At 40.7% G+C, this 20836-nt stretch overlaps 1 protein-coding gene across 2 annotated transcripts in view; it reads right to left on the bottom strand.

Moving 5' to 3' along the window:
• The window catches only part of LOC144520559 (copine-9-like), an 87202-nt gene that overhangs the window by 43836 nt on the left and 22530 nt on the right, over positions 1 to 20836 (bottom strand). The window contains exons 3-7 of one of the 2 annotated variants that reach the window (XM_078254342.1): positions 20345 to 20391; positions 18353 to 18456; positions 15386 to 15425; positions 15143 to 15145; positions 11889 to 11965 (exon numbers count right to left, since the gene is read on the bottom strand). In XM_078254342.1, coding sequence (XP_078110468.1) covers positions 11889 to 11965; positions 15143 to 15145; positions 15386 to 15425; positions 18353 to 18456; positions 20345 to 20391 — 271 coding nt within the window. The remainder of the gene's footprint in view (positions 1 to 11888; positions 11966 to 15142; positions 15146 to 15385; positions 15426 to 18352; positions 18457 to 20344; positions 20392 to 20836) is intronic. The other variant, XM_078254343.1, reaches the window with a different exon arrangement.

Raw genomic sequence — 20836 nt, 5'->3', positions numbered from 1 at the left:
TGTTTGCCTATAATCTGCATTTATTTTATAGACAGACATATATTTTTAAGTATTTTATTCATCAGTATGATAGTCTGCATTTATCTTGTAGACATATATTTTTTTTAAGTATTTTAATCATTTGTATGATTGCCGTTACTGTTTAGTTAAAAAAACACCAAATATATCAAGTATTTTATTCATTAGCATGATAGTCGACGCAAGCTTTTACTTTGAAATGTAGAAGCTCGGGGAAGCTTTTACTTTGAAAAGTAAGGGAGATATTTTTTAAAGTATTTTATTCCAGACGCGAGCTTTTATTTTGAAAAGTAGAAGCTCGGGGACGGCACAAGGCGGGATGGCACCAGGCGGGATGGCATGAGACGGGAAGCTCCAGGCTGCAGCCATACAGTCTTACACATACAGAACAAACTGAAAAACTATGGCAAGCTCAAGGGACTAAACTTAAACCCAAATAACTATACACAAAACCACCTCTAGGTGGCTACAGTGTACTAACAGTGGGCAGCACAACTACTAATACCTAAAACAATATGTTCAGCGCATGGGAATTAAAGGGAGCCAGGTGAGTCCATATAGCCAATCAGGTGTCTGTCAGTGCACCTCACACCAGTCACCATGCATGAAGATCTGCTCAATAAGCAATGTTGTGGTAGGCCTACATGCCTGAGCATGACGAAACATGTGAGCTGAAACAAGCTGTGACAGAGAAGCCAAGGGGTGGGGGGCAGGACATCATCTTAACCTGAATCTGACATCACCTGTTTAGATTAAGGACTACATTACCTTCTGCCTGTCACACTGGATATCTGCTGAGGAGAACGTCTTCACTTCATATATGGAGACATGTTTGAGATGTGTTTTACATCCTGGGAGTTTTAAATGGGACTTACATTGCACATGCAAAAGTTTTAGTCCACTGATCGCCACGCAGGACTGAGGGACACTTTGGGTTGTAAAAGAAATCTAGGTGACTTGAGACAAGAGACCATGTGATGGACTATGTGGTTTCCCTGGCCCTCGTTCTCCTTTTCTGTGTGTGCAGCTGGCGTGGACACACACACACACACACACACACACACACACACACACACACACCTTCTGAGACAAGCCTCCAAATACACAAAATCCTAAATGCAAGCTAACAGAGGGATGATTTTGTTTCCTTCTGGAAATTACATTTGAATAAGTTAGTATTATATTTCAAGAAAATTACATTTACATATTCACAACAACAGATATTCTTTTTATATGGAGAGTGAACCGGTGTAACACCAACTCCTAAAAGTCAGTAAATCGTGTCTGTTGGAGATAGGCAGCACTAAAAGTGTAAGCTACGGGAGTGTCTAATAGCTGGTGTAACAGAAAGCCACTCCCCAGGTGTTGCTGCAACAGATGGAGGAATGAATCATCTGTCAAGCTGCGAAGAATCACCGCTGTCACAGATGATGAGGACCTTTGAAAAGACTGAAGAAGTCTGAAAAATGCTAACCTCCAGAGAATATTATTCTTATCACTTCCCGAGAGTGTGACAGGAGTGTGAGTATGAGACCGATACACGCAAATATGGAATTCATGTTTCATTTTACAAGATAAAAAGCTTTAAGGATGAGGACTACTATTTGAACTTCTTGGTATCTTTGGGAATGTTACCCAACGGGACAAAGGGGCAACGTAGACAGCATCCGCCTGTGTCGCATTGCCGGAGACGATCTGCTGCCAATTTAGCCGATGTGTGTCCACCGAGTCGGTGTCCGGAGCACGTCATGTACTTACTGTTTGTAATTGACTATTTTTAATGATGCACTTTATTTGTTTCTGACTTTGTCATTCCATGCATCATTTGTGTGTGAGAAAGAGAAAGAGAGAGAGAGAGAGAGAGAGAGAGAGAGAGAGAGAGAGAAAGAAAGCAAGTTATATATTTCACTGTTTCTGTTGTCAGACGAGTATGACATTTAAATTGGGACTCATAAATATTATGTTGTCCAGCAGTCATTAGAAAGCTGCGGAGCTGCAGATAGAGTCGTTATTTAACAATCAGGACATCGTCGGACAAAGTACACAAACATACAGGAGAATGATAGCCGCTGGGATCAGCTATAGTAACATTTAAAATGACAGAGAAGGTTAGAAGCTACAAGAGGTTGTCATATTCAATAAAGCCAAAAGGCCTCCATTACCACATCTAAATGAGCTGCAAATGTGTGCTTATGCCTGTAAAACACAGAAAAAAATGTCAGCAAAACAACTAATTATAAATGTGGCTGCTGAAGTATAGGTGCTCAGTTTATGAAATGTTCGGAAATTGAAACTGCGGTGGAGCAAGCAGCAGGAAGCGGTGTAGATTTGGTGTTTTTTCTTTTAAAAAAAAGTCCAAAATGGGTGTTAAAGCTACACTGAGTAACTTTCATAAAAAATAGCTTTTTGTCATATTTGCAAACTGTCACTATAACCTGACAGTACTACATGAATCTGATGATCTGATTAATTACTTCCTGGTGCTCCTAATGGCATGAGGAAAACAACCAATCAGAGCCAAGGAGTCTTTAATGCAGTATTAATGATACTCGTGAACTGCGGTAAAACTACACAGTACTGATCATATCTTAGTGTACCGTTTAGCTGTCAAATGAGTTTGCTCCAGCTGACTCAACTTTGTCACAAACAGTAAACTAAAATATGTTTCTGAAAACATTTGAGCGAGAAATAGGCAATGCTGTGCTGCCTAGTTTGACAGTCGTTGTTTTTAGTCTGCCAGTAGGTGAAGTATGATAATCTTCTCGGCCACGATCATATATATGCAACGCATTGTCATTAACGGGTCCGTAGAATATCGTACGAAAAATGTATGCACACCAAAACGTATGATATCTTATGAAGTTAGGAGACCGCTGGCTGGTCACGTGACACCGGCTGGCTACGAGGTCCATGACGCCGAGCGGCAGTTACTGGTTGTTTAAGCCACTACAGAGCTTTGTGACGCCGGCTACAGACCTCTGTTGTATCAGCGGTAGTTGGTGGTTCAGTTACCCGAAAATAGGTGACAAAGCACTGCGAGCTGACGGTCGTTTCGGCAGACATTACGGTTAAATTTACTCCACAAAATATGACCATTTTGCCGCAACAAAAGTTAAGATTAGGCACCAAAACGACCAGTTAAGATTAGGAAAAAGATTGTGGTTTGGATTAAAACACTCCTAAGAAACACGCATTTCCTGGGTGAAGGGCTTTTTCCCCGGGACACGAACTCCACTCTCTGGCTTGAAAGTCCTGTATGTTAATGCCCACCCATCCACTCTGACCTCCTCCCTATGTGGCCAGCCGCGCTCTTATACAGCGGCCGTCAATGTGGGGAATACAGCAAAAAAAAACGTGGAATGCTTTCGAATTACAGAGGTTAACTTTTCGTAGCTTTTTGAACTTATGGTTCATGAGAACAGGCCAATATTAGCCTGACGTCGTCATACTCAGATTCTAGTCAGAATATGAGTCTGATACTGCTCCATTGGGCTGCGATTATGGGGCGTGTTTCAACCGAACCAGGAAAGAAAATGCCTCTGCACTCAATTGGATAGACCTACAACCAATCAGAGCAACGGAGACAGACGTCACAGAAGCTGCAAGTCAAAGGCAGGCTTTACGTTACTGTTGATCATCTGTCCATCATCGTGTAAAGCCCGCCCTGACAATTTGATTGGTCCGAACAGCTCTGGTTTGAGCATAGTTGCTCCACAACGGATCAAGTCCAGACTGAACTTCCCGACCTCAAATGTTGTGGGTGGGGCTAAGTTCGGCTGGCATCCAGGCTAGGCTGATATATATATATATATATATATATATACTTAAAGCCTAGTATCACAGCTTCCACCATTATTTAATGTGTATTGATGGCTTTGCTTTGATTTGTAATTTAATGATAAAAGTGCAGACAGAGAAAAGCAGAACAATACAAAGATAATCCTGTACTTTGATACATGACCGAACCACCATCACACATACCTGAGCAATGACATTCACAAATAATTAGAACAAAACAAATAATAAAAGATAATTTTAAGGAAAACCAGGCCAAATGGATGACATTTTCAGCATGTTTTTGTAGCTCTCGTTGCAAAAGCTGTTTTATCACTTCTACCACAGCCCTTGCTGTAAAAGCTCCAGTTAATTACTCTAAAATTATCTTTTTCAAAAACTGTATCTTTTACACCGAAACCTTTGTTGTTTCAACAAGTGGTGCTGCTAACAGATTGGCAGTGTTGCCTGAATCCGTGACTGTTACAGAACAACATTGTCACCTTATTTGCCAAGATGCTCAAAGCTGGCAAGCATGAAACCAGCTCTAAGCCAATTTCCGCTTGCTCAAACAGAGCCAATCGAAAACATATCTTTGGTTTACAAGATAAAGTAAAAAAAAATGCTTGCCAGTTGGAAGATACACAGTTATAAATATCTGTGCTGATGCATCTGCTGTGCTGTGGAGGGTGATTTTTTTCAATGGATCGGACAAGGATAACGATCAAGATTTTGTGTCAAATGTTTGATTTTCGGGCTGATGAAGTTTAACATTCCCTACAGAAGAAGAGCAGCAGCGGCGGAAGTATTTTGTCTTCATGCCTGTCACAGCAGAGCAGGTCTGATGAGACCTGAACCGCCACACCAGATGGCAGGTGACGGTCTTCTGTGTGTGTGTGTGTGTGTGTGTGTGTGTGTGTGTGTGTGTGTGTGTGTGTGTGTGTGTGCGTGTGCGTGCGTGTGTGTGTCTGCGTGCGTGACGGAGAGAGACAGATAAAATATTAGACAGAAAGAGAGACTGAGCATGAGTTTAGAGATTGGAATTTTAGTTTAAAAAAATAAACTGGGTAGCTGCCAAACTTTTTAAGCTTTGTATCAGTAGAAACCAGGTAGTATTTTAGACACACAATACAGTTATCTCTCGTATCAGGGGGCCATGAGGGAGGGAAGCACGATCATTCAAAAATACTACCTGGTTTCTACTGACACAAAGCTTAATGCTAATCGGTGAAGTATCCCTTTAAAGGATAACTACCGTTTTTTTCAAACTGGACCCAACCCTATTTTCCTATGTTTTTGTGTCTAAGTGACTGATGGGAACTCATACTAGCTTCTATAGTTATTAGCTATAGGCAAGCAAGGCTATTTAAGGTTGAAATCCAGCTCAGCTAACTAAATAACCTTGAGTTGCCATATTCAGTGGAATAACTGTAAAATGAATGACACAACAGCAGTGGGCAAAATAAATCACTTTCAAAAACAAATAAAGTGAAAAACTTTCCGTGCCATCTCATCAACTGCCCTGACATCATCTTCAACACGACACTCGCTGGATCCTTTCATCGGCAACAATGTCTACACTTTGTCAATTGAATGGCGTAGTGTACAGCATAATTTTGCAGGCTGCCATTGTTTAAATCTGGGATGAGTGAATAACAAATTGCCGTCAATATTGACGGTAGCTATTTAGAAATGGCGGGTTTGTGCAGGATTTCCTGTGTTATGCTAGTGATGGTTCTCTCTGACCAATCAGTGGTCTGCAGTATTTTAACTCGACCTTCTAATATCAGCTCAGCTCGCTTGGAAACTCCACCAAGGTGGGACCAAAATAAGTACCAGGTACTATCCACAACTTTTGCTAATGGAAAACCAAAACACAGCAAGTTGAGTAGCTGTGCCGTACCAGGCAGTGGATATGCAACTTTAGTTTAGTGTGTTGGCATGGCAATATTTTGCTAACATCTGCCAACTACAACTGAGAATAATTGGGATGCTATTCATTTTGCAGGTATTTGGTCATAAACCAAAGTATTGGGCAAGTTAAAATTTTGACTTGATGATGGCGCTAGAGAGAAGTTTAAGGGATCATCAAAGTTATTACAATTCATCCTGAGGGACACATAAATGTGCAAACCAAATTCCATGGCCATCCATTTCATTAGCGACCACAAATGTCAACCTCATGGTGGCACTATAGTTAAGTCAGAGAGTCATTAAAGTCATTAGGATTCATCTTCTGAGGAGTCTGAATGTCTGTGACAATTCATACCATAGATTTTGAAATATTTTGTGGGGTAATATTTACCTGCTGGTATCACCACAGAAAAGGCCAGGGGATCACCAAAGTAATCCTCTCTCCAACATGAATACTTGTACCACATTTCAATGATATTCATTCAATAATCTGGGCCAAAGAGGTGGACTAACCACAATGGCCGAACCGACCCTGCCATCCCTAGAACCATGCCGCTAGCAGGGCTAAAAATCCAATACTGTCATTGATTTGCAACATAATAGCCTAATTCATCTATACATTAAAGAGATATGGTAACATTTCTGACAATTGTATACATCATCACATCACCCAAACATAAATAGCTCTTTAATACAATGAAGTCTACATCTCTCTTCAATTTAGTCGTTGGGATAATGGAAATACATGACTAAATACAGCAGAAGCCACTTTCTAACAATGTGTTCCTACCTGGCTGCCTGTATTATAATGTGATGCAACACGATGACATCTGTAGATGCCCCCTCCAGCTCAGTAACAGTAGCATAACACTGCCTGCTGCAATCTGCCTCTCCTCTCACAGAGCAGAAAATATCTTATTTTGTGTGTGGCTGACAATTCAGTTTTTTGGCAAAAGTTTGTGTGCACTGGTCTTTGTCTATCAGCCACAGAGCAGAAGGCATCCCAGCAACTGCCCTCAATTATACACCCTGCCCTCTGACACACTGCGGCGACAGACTGACCAATGTCTTGCAGCGAAATCCAGACATATATAATTTCATGACACAGGCTGGTTTGCCATCATACACCCAGCAACCATCCCTGAGAACAGCTTATTTAGTCAACTATACACCTCATCAATCTACATCTTGGCGACTGGCAGCATGTGGGATCGTTAATAGATCGGCCTCATTTTTTCAGATTACATTTACAAATGGGTGATTTGTCTGGTTTTTCGCTTGCTTGTCAACTGCAAGTGGTGATGATGTGGTAAAGATAAATTGTTGCTCATGCTCCGTACTGCTCTGCTTCCTATATAGATGGATTCATACATCACATATGTAGGCCTATGTATTGTGGCTATGTGTATGACGGTTTATGTTTCTCTCGACAAAAATCAATTCAATTTTAAAAGTACCTTTGGTATGTAGTCATATGGGTCCATATAATATATCCGCCGAGCTCCCTATTTATTTTTTCAAAAGGGTGTATTTTGGATCATTGTTATACTTTTACCGCCTCGGCTAATAGCCCCCCTCGGTTACCATAGCAACACACAGGTAAGTGGAAAGGAGTGCTTAGGTTGCCACGCAGCATGAAGCCTATTTCTAAAACTGTTGACCTATAAAAACATACACCCACCAACACGAGGAGGCCAGAACCATATATGTTTCGGACTATGTGTGCGTGTGTGTGTGTGTGTGTGTGTGTGTGTGTGTGTGTGTGTGTGTGTGTGTGTGTGTGTGTGTGTGTGTGTGTGTGTGTGAAGACAGCAAATGCAGAAAAAAAAAATCAATAAACCAATATTATATACAGGGTCTGTGTTGTCTTTGTCCTAGCTTTTTTATTAATGTTTGTGTGTGACTCTTCTCCTCTCACCTCTTCTCTTCCATCTTTTGCCCTTTTTCAATCTCCTTCACATATTTTGTTTCTTTTAGGTGAATTACTTTCCCTGTCTTCGTCTCCATCGTCCCTCTTTCCTTTGTCTACTGAGATGTCACCCTTCACATACCTCCCTTTTTCTATCTCCCCTTTACCTCCCTTTCTCCCTTCATCCTCCCATGTTTCTCCCCCTGGGCTTTGCGGTGTCTGATCTATCAGAAGCTCCAGACAGCTGTCTTTTCCCTGCAGGCAGCCATCAGAGACACTGACCATATGGGAGGAATAGTGATTGTCCTCTGTTGGTTTATAATTGTGTTGTTTCCCTTTTCATTGTCAGCTTTTTCCTGGTACACTTCGGTTCCTTTCATTTTGCGTCTCGCTGAATCTTTCAGGGAGGGAAGTAGAGGGGACGTAGGTTTTTTGGTGACAAAGCCACGGACACAAGGTGTATAGGGAATAATATGACAGTTATTTATCTCTGCTCTATTGTTTTGATCGTTTGGGCTGTTTTGTAAATTTAAAACCTTTATCTTTAAATGGAATTTTTGTCTGGGCTGGGATTGTTACATCCATGGCAGAGAACATTTGAGAAAATAAGGAAAAATAAGCAATTTGTTGGGATTATGGGAACTAAAATGTCATCTTGAGTTTGATATTTGTAATTGGACATTTCAGCACAGTACAACACTGGTACAGAATATGCAATGGTGTATTACGATTTCTTTCTTTTTGTTTGAGTGCAGTTATGATTTTAAAACTGCATCAAATCAAAAAAATGTTATCACCAAAAGATCAAATGACCATATATAATGTGTGGGGTCGCTGGTAGAGACAAATCCTCATTACCACCCCATTCTGCAGTTCCCCTTTACCGTTTTGATTTACTCTCACTGCTGTGATCAGCGTTGTTTCCTGCCAGAGCAGGCAGCTGTTTTCAGTAAAAGAACTGCATTGTACCATCCCAGCACCAAATGGCACTTACTTAGCGACTAACTGAAGAACATAGTGGAACATTTAGCAGCTAATAAGGCTTTTTTTTTTTAACGCAAGAGTTGGTGTTTTTGCTTTTTCATGGAGTCTGATGAGAAGAAAATGTCAACGTCTAGCTTTTTCAAATCTCACTTTAATATCTAATGGCAAATACTTGAAGGTACTAAACAATTCCATTGCCAGGAAACATAAACCATACTTAAATGTACAATATATAATATCCTGCCGCTACTGGTCTCTTAATCCAAACAATAACAAAAAGACACAGCAATGCCGTCATTGCAGTCAGTTTCATCATTCAGGAGGTTTTTACCGAGAGTCTAATTATCTGCAGAGCTCGCCTCCTCTCCAGAACAAATGGAGCCAGTGATTAAAACTGGTTAAAAAAAAAAAAAAAAAACATAGAATAAAGCAGTTTCATGTTAAAAATCAGTGCTTCTCCAACGCTGTTCTGCACGTTGGATGGAGGGGTTGCGAGCTGAGCTTCAAGCTGGCTCAGCTTGATAACTCAAGCTCAGATAACTTAAGATTCACACGTCCGATGACTCAAATCTTTTATCTGGTTAAATGATATAGGCCTGTAGTTAAAAACGACCAAGATCTAAAAATTGTATCATAAAAATGTGGCTTAAAACTGAATAAAAGTTAATTTATGAAATATTCTGGCAGACAACTACAATGCTTGGCGGGGATATGACAACAGGGGACTTGATTGGCTATGTTGCTTTGGTTATGCAATAACCTTAGCAAAGTCACACACACATCTCACAACTTTGGACTGTCCTTGAGGTGTCTTTACAGTACGCCATAGATCTGCACATTGTTTCTGCAACACCAACTCTCAGAGCAGCAGAAGACTCAAATCTGTTTCACCCTCTAGGCCACATTTACATTGCTACATTTTGGTTTAAAAAAATTCCGCTTGAAAACCAAAACATGGCAATGTAAATGTGGCTATATTCAAGAAAAAAAAGCGCAAATTTGATTAAAAAAGTTGGCACATCTTATCACATATTTCCCATTCATTTAATGGATAGATTGGGCTGTTACAGTATCTGTACGATGTTGGAGAATCCCCCCTGTCAGTGTCTTTAAGCTCTATTGTCCCCCATTAATCACAGCATAAGTCATTAAAAAACTCCTTCAGACAGACATCTTATTGCAGGTAACTTTTTACTCATGTCACTTTTCTCATTTCTCTCCTCAAGGTGAATTCCATTAATGGATACAGTGAAAAGATGATTAATCACATGGAACTTATGTAATTGTCCTAGTCTTTAAAGTCCATTCAATTAAAAAAAAGGGAGGCATCAATCTATAAATCTTTTCTTGCCGACGTGTGTGAGTGAGTGACAGAGTTGGCAGGGTTAAAAGACGACGTATCAAAGGCTTAAAAAGGAACGTTAAATTGACTTGTTCGGAAATTATGGCTTGAATGTCTCCCATAACGAATTTTTATTGCCATACGAATTTTCTATTATTTTGACGTCAGGTTCAATTACAATTTTTGTATCAGTCTACAGAAACTGGCATCACATTCACTTTACATCCAATGATGCCAAACTGTTAAATACTACTGCTCTCCAACTCTCTCTCTCCCCACTCCCTGTTTTTCTCTTTGCCCCTCGCCCACCCAACACTGTGGCATGTGGGCCGTCGGACCATAACCGGCTGATTGTTTGGTATGCCTGAGCATGATAAGCTCTCTAAAACATGCCAATGATGCTATTGGCAGGGGACAGCTTTAGGGCCATAAACTGGCCCCTAGCTAAAGGGGCCCCTAGCTGACTCATCAACGAGTCCAGCTGAAGAAAGTGGCTCATTTACTGTACTACCATTCCAGACAAAAGGCTCTACAAACTTGGGCGGACTTGTTGTTGACAGAGTGGAGTTTTAATTATACAAGTATATTTATATGCAGAGCTGTTGCTGTTGGTTGAGCTAAGCCTCCATGAGCAATGCCAAAGAAGCTTTAGGGAGTACAAATAAGCTGACTGGCAAACTTGGACAGAAACTAGAGATAAATATGAATAGAATATAACATGCAAATGATTTGAGGTTGAAAATCTCGTGATCGTACTCTACAAAACAGTAGTCGTAGGAGTGAAAAAAGTCTTAACTTAAGGTCCACTTAATAGTTTTTTTCACCCTTAGAGCTTTCAACTGCTTCTCACAACCTTACTCAGTGGGCGTAGAATGGACAAACCGAAAACATAATGTCTCCGGCCACGGAGTTCGTCGGCATGGAGGGATAAAAACAAACAATCATATCCAATTATCTTTGCTTGTCAGGCAAACGTGCAGCTGTGAGGCAGTGACAGGCAGTTATTTTTTAAATGAAAAGGGGAGAGAGGGGGGAATGACATGCAGCAAAGGGCCGCAGGGCGGAGTCGAACCCCGGGCCCACTGCATCAAGGAGTAAACCTCTATATACTGTATGGGCACCTGCTCTACCAACTGAGCTATCTGTGCGCCCAGTGACAGGCAGTTTTAAAGCTTCTGATGCATATGCTGCTCTATGTGTGTTACTGTGAAGAATTGTTGCCCTGCACCTTGTATTATGAGTCCCATATTGTTATTATAGGCAAAACATGGGGGGGGATACCTTGTCTTTGCAAAAAAATGTATTCAAATCTGGCTCGTGACTTCTCTGACCTCACATCTCTCTGTCTCCCAGCGTTCCTTTCACTCCTCAGAAAACAGTGTGTTATCTAACAATGCAGAGATACAATAAAAGTAGGGGATTGTGCTTGCAATGAATCTGCCCCATTTTAAGTATGTGAAAAAACATTGATTTCTTCCATCCACATATCGCCAAGCTGAAAATATGAGCGTGTTCTCTTTCTGTCTGTCAATATTCAAAGTTATACTGACGTGCTTTGCAAAAGAAATACTGTTGCAAGCAGACAGTCGCTTTTGAGTATAAAAAAACTCAATACTACTTAAGCAACAACAACTCAGTGTGCAATGATGCAGAAGACTGATCTGACATCTGATCTAACAATATAATAAATGAGGCTATTTAAACTTGGTGAGTCCATACACATTGCATTAGTTGCGATGACAGATATGGTGTTGTTTTCTACAGAAGCCATCAATAAATATGGAACGAGAGACGGCAGGGGACTCATTTCATTCTCACTTTGCCGGTCTCAAGAAATTATTAATGTGCATCATTTCTATCATGAATATGATTCAATAACCTGAACAAAAAAGAAATAAATGTCTCCTTGATACAAAAGACAGGATTTTAGGATGTTGGGAGACTTACGAGAGGGTCCTCTCCAGCCGCCCTCCTGTGGAGCCGATGATTTCTCCAAGAGTACAAAAGGTCTGACCCAGAAAGTCCTTGGGGGGGGGGGGAGAGAGAGAGAGAGAGAGAGAGATAGTTAATTGCAAGACAGGACCAAGATATATTCCAACCAACAGTTAAGTACCGTAAATATGGCACGCAGATGACTTAGCCTATGCATGTACGTTGTATTGGACCCATGCAACGTTCTTCGCAGCTAAAAGTAACGATTACTTCCATTGAATTTTTGCCCGTTTTATTCAATTTCATAGCATTTGAAATAAACGGTTTAAATGGTTTTAAAATAGTATCCTGACTAAACTTTGACATAGACCAGTTTGGGATTCACTTAACATCCTCTGATCTTTACTATTAGTCAAAAGTAATGCATAATTTCAGCTTGTTTTCAAACTCAAAAATTAGGTATAATGTCATTTAAATTAGGTTATTGACCATGAATAAAAAAAAGACTTTGAAAAAAACACCAAAAAACATTTTAAAACAAGAGTCAAAAGCATCAAATGAAGGGCCAAAAACATCGGAAAAAGCGCCAATAAAAGTTCACCTCTAAATTTTGATCCAAAAGGACAACAAGTTCATGGTCGACGGGAAGACAACACAAGGGTTAAAGAACAGTTGCTGTAATCATTCCTCCTGTTCATAATGGCCCTTAAGGTATTCTAATGCTTTATTAATGTAGGTGATCGGGACAAATCCCACAGTCCTTCCATGCAAATAGGCTTGTATATATCGATGATTGAAGGGATGATCGACGATTGGTTTTTCCTACGCCGATATAAAGGTGATTTTAACTTACTATCAAAACTAAGATGTTATTAAAAAAAACAAAAAACAATCTCTAGAATCTGTGCCCTACCGTGCATCTCTAGAGATGTTTCTGGTGGAGCAGCATGTCTGCTCTGCTGAGTCCCGTTAATCAGCACAAGTGACAAATTACTTTGTAATCCTTAATTACGAACCAGTTTGCCATCTTTTTTCCATGGATCTGACACCCCGCATCTCTGTTCTCCATATGCCTCCTCACCAAAACTTTGCAACGCGCTCCATAGGAGCAGTTAACATTATGGATCTGATTTGGATTGTGATATTAAAAGATAATAATGGAACATGATGCTGTGATATTATCGCACTAAGCACAGACACACAGACTCTTAAAAGGTAGGCGTTGTTTTATTGAGAAGCCATTTAAATAGATTGTTCTTAATATTTAACTATTTGAAATACAATTTTCACACTTATTAGTCTATATCCACGACGTTCCAATTCCGGGTAGGCTACACTGCTGCCGGAAATTCTGTCTTTTCGGCCGGATGTTCGTCACCTTCCGCTTTCTTTTGTTGGAATTTCTCTGGTGGATTCATGAGGACTATGGTTAACTGCTCCTCAGATCTCTGCAGGGTAAATCCAGACAGCTAGCTAGACTATCTGTCCAATCTGCCTTTTCTGTTGCACAACTAAAACAACTTTTGAACGTACACGATCCACCAAAACAAGTTCCTTCCCGAGGCTATTTTGCAGCGCCCGTGACGATTGTGATTGGTTTAAAGAAATGCCAATAAACCAGAGCACGTTTTTCTCCCATTCCGAACTGCTGTGTGGACTAGCCAGTCCTCTACAGCACTGTGGAGCAAGGTCTGGCAAAGCGATACTACACTCTTATAAATGTTGTTTTTGCACAGAATGAGAACTGTGGATTGAAATTGAAATCACTTTTAAAAGGAATCTCTTGTTGACCAGCATGGCCACGAGGAACAGGTGCAGCAAGTAAAACCTGTTTCAATCTTCCAACGGGCACCTGACTATTGTTTAAGACAAACTTGAAAAAATATGAACCTACAGTATCCTTTAATAATGCCTTGCTTTTTACAATTCTTGCTATTTGGAATTGTACACAACTCCAAAGCCCCTTTCCCACTGGACAAAAAATCCTCTAACATCTGACAGTTGTCTTTTGTGGGAAAGGTTACAATTGACATGTATTCCCGGGACAAATCACCATTCAGTAGTCACAGGTATTTATTGACTCCAGCTCTGATCGGCATTGTGGAAACATGACACCCGGGTGGACACGCCAATTTTCATGGCAATGTGAAAAGAGTCCATCTCCTATTTGTAGACGTTTTTTCTGCGTTTAAAAAACCTGCATGTACATGCTTATTTTGGTGGGAAAAGGGAATAAGACACCAGTGTGCTCAGATTGTTACAGATTCCCATTTATTTGAGGCGCTCTTAAACTTTTTCAACATTCATAAGTTCATAAGTTAGCACAGGGGAACCAGTTCATTACAATTTATTAACATTAAACTAATTACTCTACACATTTGTGGACCTTGAGTGCTTTCATAAACTGGGTTAGGTAATAGGCTCAACAGTTATGAAAGACCATAAAATCAATAGTAATAAAGATATTCAAGTTATTAAAAGTTCCACTAAAGTGTAATCTCATCTTATTGAAGTGTCACTTTAAATTGAACCTTAAATTGAGGGTATAATTCCACCTTTTATAAAAGCATGCATTAACCCAACTAGGTCAAGCGGAGGAAGTCCTAGAGGGGTGCATTGTTCCCGGTGCTTGGTGACTTATTATTCCTAAAAGCAGCAGTGCATAAGGCAAATGTCAAATGTATGTTTGAAAAGGAAGAGTTTTCCTCTTTAGTCAGCATTTTCATTGAACAACAGAGTTTGAAGTTTACAACCAGCCCGCACACTACAGAGTAAAACATATGGCAACATGAAAAAATCAAAAGAGATGACAACAGAAAAACTCCTGCACAGCAACAAGGGCAGAGCACAATGGGTTGATGTCTGTCAGGTGTGGGCGAGCAAGTGTAGGTGCGAGACCCACAAACTGAAAATGTGTGTAGGTAAATTTCCCGACATGCACAATCTGCTGTACTGCACTGTCTCAAAGAACAACAGCTGCTTTCATTTTGAAGTTGAGTTCTGAAAGTTGCTTTACCTGAGCAGATGATGAAATACAGACGGACAAAATGAAGAACAAGACTACGTGGGAAGCTTTCCGGATGAGAGCTGTTGGTGTTTGTCCTTGATGAGATGAGATGAACGAATGGGAGAAAAACATAATAAACTGAAAGTGAACGAAACACAGACAAATCACAAAAGTCTCTGCTGGGGACACTGAAATATATTAGAAAAGAATATAATGAAGGATGATAATAATAAAGTAAGCTGCATAGGTATACACCACTCACCTTCTGCTCTCCCACGTGAGTTGATTTGGTAAGAAGAAAAACAAGGCTTGGTCACAAGACGGATTTACAGTATACTAAACACCAAATCACCATCAGCTGCTGGCCTTATTCACTGCTCCTTACATACTCCTTACATTAGCTTTAACAGTGTGAGTAATGAATACAATGCGATACATTTGACGGCTGATGGAAGTTGTCAGCGTCAGTCAAAACTGTCATTGGAGTTTGACATACTGTACTTACGTATTTGGAAATGTTACAGCTTCTGGAGTCCACATTGTACCTGTGAGAAAGAAATAGGTCATATGACTGGAAGAACGTGTGATAATGCATTTAAAGAGATTTTGTGCATTTACTGTACATGTACGGATCCACTGGTACTAGTCTTGAAAGATTTTAGAGTTTACTTCAAAAAGCAACAATTTCCTTGCTCACTTTTTTGTGTTGGGCAGTAACACATTACTGTGTAAAAATTCTGTCATAATGTTGCAGTTACTAATAATGCTCTGTCAACATGGAGGCGTCAGTATATTTGCTGACTTAGTTGATTTGGAGGGTTTATAGCTTGACTCAGGGCCTGAAAGAGGGGGTGTCAACGACTAAAATATACCTAGGTATACCAGCTAACGAGCTGTTAAGGCTGGTAAGGCTCTCCAGTAGCCTATGCCAGCAGCCTATGCACTGCTGCGGTTTCATCAAAGAGCTGGCTGTCTGTGTAAGTGCCGCTGCTTTCAGGTTTCGCTCCTGTCACAGAGCAGAGCTGGCACACTTTACTCCTCCTCCCCCCTCTTGTGATTCAATGTTGTACCGTCACGTGACTCAGCAACGCCAGGCAAACAAACAAGCAAGCAAGCAGCCATGCCCGGCGGCGGCCAGCACCACACACAAGCAGCACAGAGACGGCAGAAGAATGGCAGAGAGGAAGAGGAGCGCCGTGTGGCTATATTTTCAGGCTTAAAATGAAACAACGGCAAGCTGTATAATTTGTAAAAAGGCTGTAAGATACAATGGTAACACAACAAAATTAAACAAGCATATGAGAAATCTGTCCTTGGTTTTTAACTTATTAATAATCCAAAAGTAAAATCACAAAAACACTTGGGCTAAAGGTCATAAAAATTCATCCACCTTAATTATTAAAAGTATCGGTATCGTATCGGTGATATTGGCCCTGTATTTACTTGGTATCGGATCGATACCAAATGTTGCAGTGTCGCAGACCATTAAAAATCAGGAATCACCTTGTTATGTTTGAGTCAGAGGGTGTTCAAGAGTTTCAAGAACTCACTGAGAGTTCTGGAGTACTGTAGCACTGTGCCCTAATCAGGCTAAGCTAAGCAAAGCTAATACCTAAAGTGGTTTTTATTAGGCTAGCAATATCTAGCCTACGCTTATCTCTACAGATAGAAGAGACATGTGGGTTTGGAGTTTGTTCGTCAAGGTAAGTTTGCCAAAACTGTGTTGAGCAATGGAAAGTCACGTAACGATGTAACTTCAGCATTCAGGAAAAAATGCTTATTTGTTTCTCTAGCTTAGGTGCACAGAGAAAGCTCAAGCACTTTTTAACATTTGGGTTTGTGTATTGAGTAAATGACTAGATATATATTTTTAAACTTGACAAGAACCATGCTAGCTAGTCGTTCCCCCTGCTTCCACTCTATATGCTAAGCTAAGCTAATTGATTCCCAGCTCTAGCTTTATAGTGAACACACAGACATGAGAATAGTATCCATCCTCTCAACATTTTCCCTTTTTTTTTTTTTTTAAGAAAATGACTTCAAAAGAGCCAAGAATAAAAGAATATCAGGAAGTGTTATCTTGAAACTCTACTGTAGTATCTGAGTTGTTTCACAGAGCTTATTATTTGGAAATTACCTTGCACTACAGGAGGGATGCTCTGAGTTTTCAATTATATAAAACCAGCATAATAGTATCATCAGTATCATCTGTATACACAACCAGGTCTCAGGGCAGTTTGTGTAAATGTCACGTTATTTTTAATCTTTTGATACTTGTTCACGGGGACGTTTTTCTTGTTTTTTATGTGGTGGCCAGCACGAAATACCCTACGGGGAAAGGACGCCTCACACGCCGGGAGATGGCCGAAAAGGACGCCTCATACATGCCGGGAGACAGCCGAAAAGGATGCCTCATATGCTGGGAGGCGGCCGCAAGGCGGCTGCTGGGGACGTGACTACGGGGAAAGGACGCCTCACATGCCAGGAGATGGCCGCGGGGGACGCGTGACAATAACGGCATGGCGGAGGTTGGGTTTAGGGAAAGGACGCCTCACACGCCGGGAGACGGCCGCGGGGGACGGCCGCTGGGGACGTGCCACAATAACTGGATGGCGGAGGTTGGGTTTAGGAAAAACACTACAGGGAAAGGACGCCTCACACGCCGGGAGACGACCGCTGGGGACGCGCGACAATAACAGGACGGTTGTGATTCGGAAGACTACGGGAAACAAAACACCACATGCGGGATGCGATCCCCGCTTGCCCAGGTGAAAGTCCTGTGTTGTTTGACCCATCCACCACCCCAACCAACCTGCCTACATGGATTTTCGGCTTTTTATACTACTCCCTACCATTTTCGTGCTGTGACCACGAAATATGCTTCCCATTGAAATACATTACTTCACATTTTCGTGCTGGCCACCACGTAAAAAACGAGAAAAACGTCCCCGTGAACACCTATCGATAGATTAAAAATAACGTGACATTTACATGAACTGCGATTAAAAATAACGTGACATTTACAAGAACTGCCGTGAGCTTCTGCCCTACAGACCCCACAATAAAGCAATGAAAGCACATTTCTGTGTCTTGATTAAAGCTACGGAGGGATGCAAGTGATCTTTCCTTGTTACTGATTAAGGACAACAGGTAGGTGAACCAAACAGAATAACCAAGTGGGAATACGGGTATTATCAGTTGGACTATTATGTTGGGTTTTTCTTCCATGATTGGACATCTCAGCATTTGATCTTAGTAGTGATTGGCCTGTTCATTTATCCAAATCGGGCAGAATTAGCTCTTTTTTTTTTACTCAACGGAAAAAACCTGTAGTGAAAGAAATTATTCAAATGTAATCAAAAGCATTGCTATTTTTGGTTTGGTTACTCTGAATGCATAGCATGAAGTTTAGAATTAAATAAATTCAGATTCATCCAGAAAAAGTGAATGAAAAACAGTCAAGACTACTTACACATCAAACCTTAGATTTTGTTTCTCTTCAAAGAAGAAATCCAGGACGAACTTTCTGACGAAATCTGGATTCCGAGTGTTATCGATTACCTCTGTCCTGCCAAACTACGAAAAGAAAGAAAGTGATAATTGGTGATAATATCAGCATTGTTTCATAAGTCAATGCATGTTAAGCTCACATTAAGAAAAATACACCAGAAGAAAGAAGTGACTAAAATTCATGAGATTCAACAGCAGCCTATTACCATTGTAACATTTCACACAGGATTGGAATCCATAAATGCAAATCGCCTTTGCGAAAATATGACCACACTACTATCACACCTTGTGCTGTGTGTTAAATCCTGTGTCCCTAGAGAAATCAAAAAGCTAAATTAGAGCCACATTTGACCCAGCTCTCCAACCGGCAAGTCCACAGAGTCCTGCAAGTCCAGTCTCTCTCCTGGGCCCGGCTGTCTGTCCATCTCCCTGACAATCACACCGGTAATCCCCCAGGTGGACTGCCAGCCTCGCCTCCGCGGCCTGGCCCGACTGCACCATGTAATGAGCTATTGATCTTGGCACTGCCTCACCGCAGTCTCAATACCTCGATTCGTGTCTTTAGTGCCCTGCGCACATAATCCCTGCTATCAACTGCATCCCCAGCCTGGCCATTACCAAGGCCTTGCAGGGGAGCGTAGTGGACCTTAGAAGCCACCTGGAGTATCGACTCAAAACGGAAAAACCCATGATATTTCCTTATAGTGTTTCTATTTTTGGGGCTGGAGGCCTTTGTTTCATAATCTCACTCAGGTGTGATTTGGTTAAAAGGTGCTGGGGCAAGCATGAAGGTTAGGGAATTACTTTGTAACTGGGGGAGATGTTTTTTTCCCCCATTGTCCTAGAGTAAGCAGAGCAGTTAAAAAGAAAATTTGTGGTTTCAGTATTAGGTACTAACATGTCTAGTATGTCAAATGGCTCTAACCTTACCCTTTGATTTACTGATGATTTTTTTTTTTTGCTTGCTAATGAGAAATGCAAATCTGTCCCTCAAAAGGACACATTTTCACTTGCAAATTATATATACATTTTTGCCATAATGCAAAACAATATGTCAAAAGAAAACAAAGGATTTGTCAAGTTTCCATTAAAGCACAATTATGTGCTCATGGTGTGCATGTCCGGTAGCAAGATGTTTACTCTGCTGATTGCAGTGTGATTCATGCCGTGTTTTTGATTAAGCCCTGCCACATGGAACAAAATAGGTGTGAGGTATCTTGAAGTGAGGGGATCAGTGGTGGCAAAGCCTTCACTGACACATCAGTGTTGGCTTTGAATATGCTAATGGGTAAATACACAGACTAAAGACAGAATGTCATAGGCAAATAAAACGAGGCAAAATAGGGCTGAGATGACATGGTAATGGGTCTCTGTGCCGAGGCGCCGAACAAAAAAAAAATGAACAGATTCTAATTAACAGTAATGAATGGAAAAGTCACATAACCCCGCCTTATAAAAGACTGACAGAGGGGGAGACAGCAAAACTTCATGAGGAGCAGACAGGGCAGATTTGATGAGACCAAAAAAGGAATCTCCCTTCTTTTTCTGCCCCTTAATAATATGAATTCCTTTTGTCTAATAATGAGATTCTTTTTATATATTCATTCCTTAACCTTTTACTATTAATTCATCAGTTTGGGTGAGGTATATGAAGCTTTTTTCCCCCCTATCTGAGTCCATTCCACACAGTGGTTACACTCTTGTGGGTAAGTGAAGAGGTTGACACTTTCAATTTTCTTCAAAAATGTTCTCAGGGTTTGCAGTGAGTTGCCTCTGGACTTCATCTTAATAACCCCCCTTTCTTAGCCCTGACTGAAAGTCATGAGCATCGAGGAGAAACTCTTGAAGTCAATAATTTAGCATTCAGAAAAGAAAATTACAGAAAAAACACTGATCTGGCAGGCAGACAGACACTAATATTGGATATTGAAGAGAAAAAGGGTACTTAACTTACCTCCCTCCATTCTTTGGTTCCCACGGCCTGCAAATACAACACGACCACTGGGAGCGAGAGAGAAGGAGAAGAAGCCGAAGGGGAAGAAAAAAGAAAAAGGAAGAAGCTATTCAATTTTAGTGATTAGCCCTGTTGGCACCTGCGGCACCTGAAATATATTAAAACACTCAGGTAAGAAAATCAATGCAATCTACATCCATTTCCATTGAATATATTGTAGATATGAAGGGCTCATTCTTAGCAAACAAAAACAATGATTCTTAGTTTCAGGTGATAATACACTCATGAAAACATAACACTAGGTTAAAAAGTTAAAGTAGGTCCCCTGACTAGCCATTGTTTGTGCTTCACCGTTTAAAGAGTCCTACTGTGGTTTGTTCACCAAACCTTTGTCTTCTGAGGATAAACTTTGCTTTGACTACGACTGCATAAATATACAATAAAGGCAGAGGCAGTACAATTATAACCCACAAATTCATCATGTTAAAATTA

This window comes from Sander vitreus, chromosome 7 (genome assembly GCF_031162955.1).
Source record: "Sander vitreus isolate 19-12246 chromosome 7, sanVit1, whole genome shotgun sequence".
Classification (NCBI taxonomy): Eukaryota; Metazoa; Chordata; class Actinopteri; order Perciformes; family Percidae; genus Sander; species Sander vitreus.
This window is presented reverse-complemented; position numbering and strand designations above follow the sequence as displayed.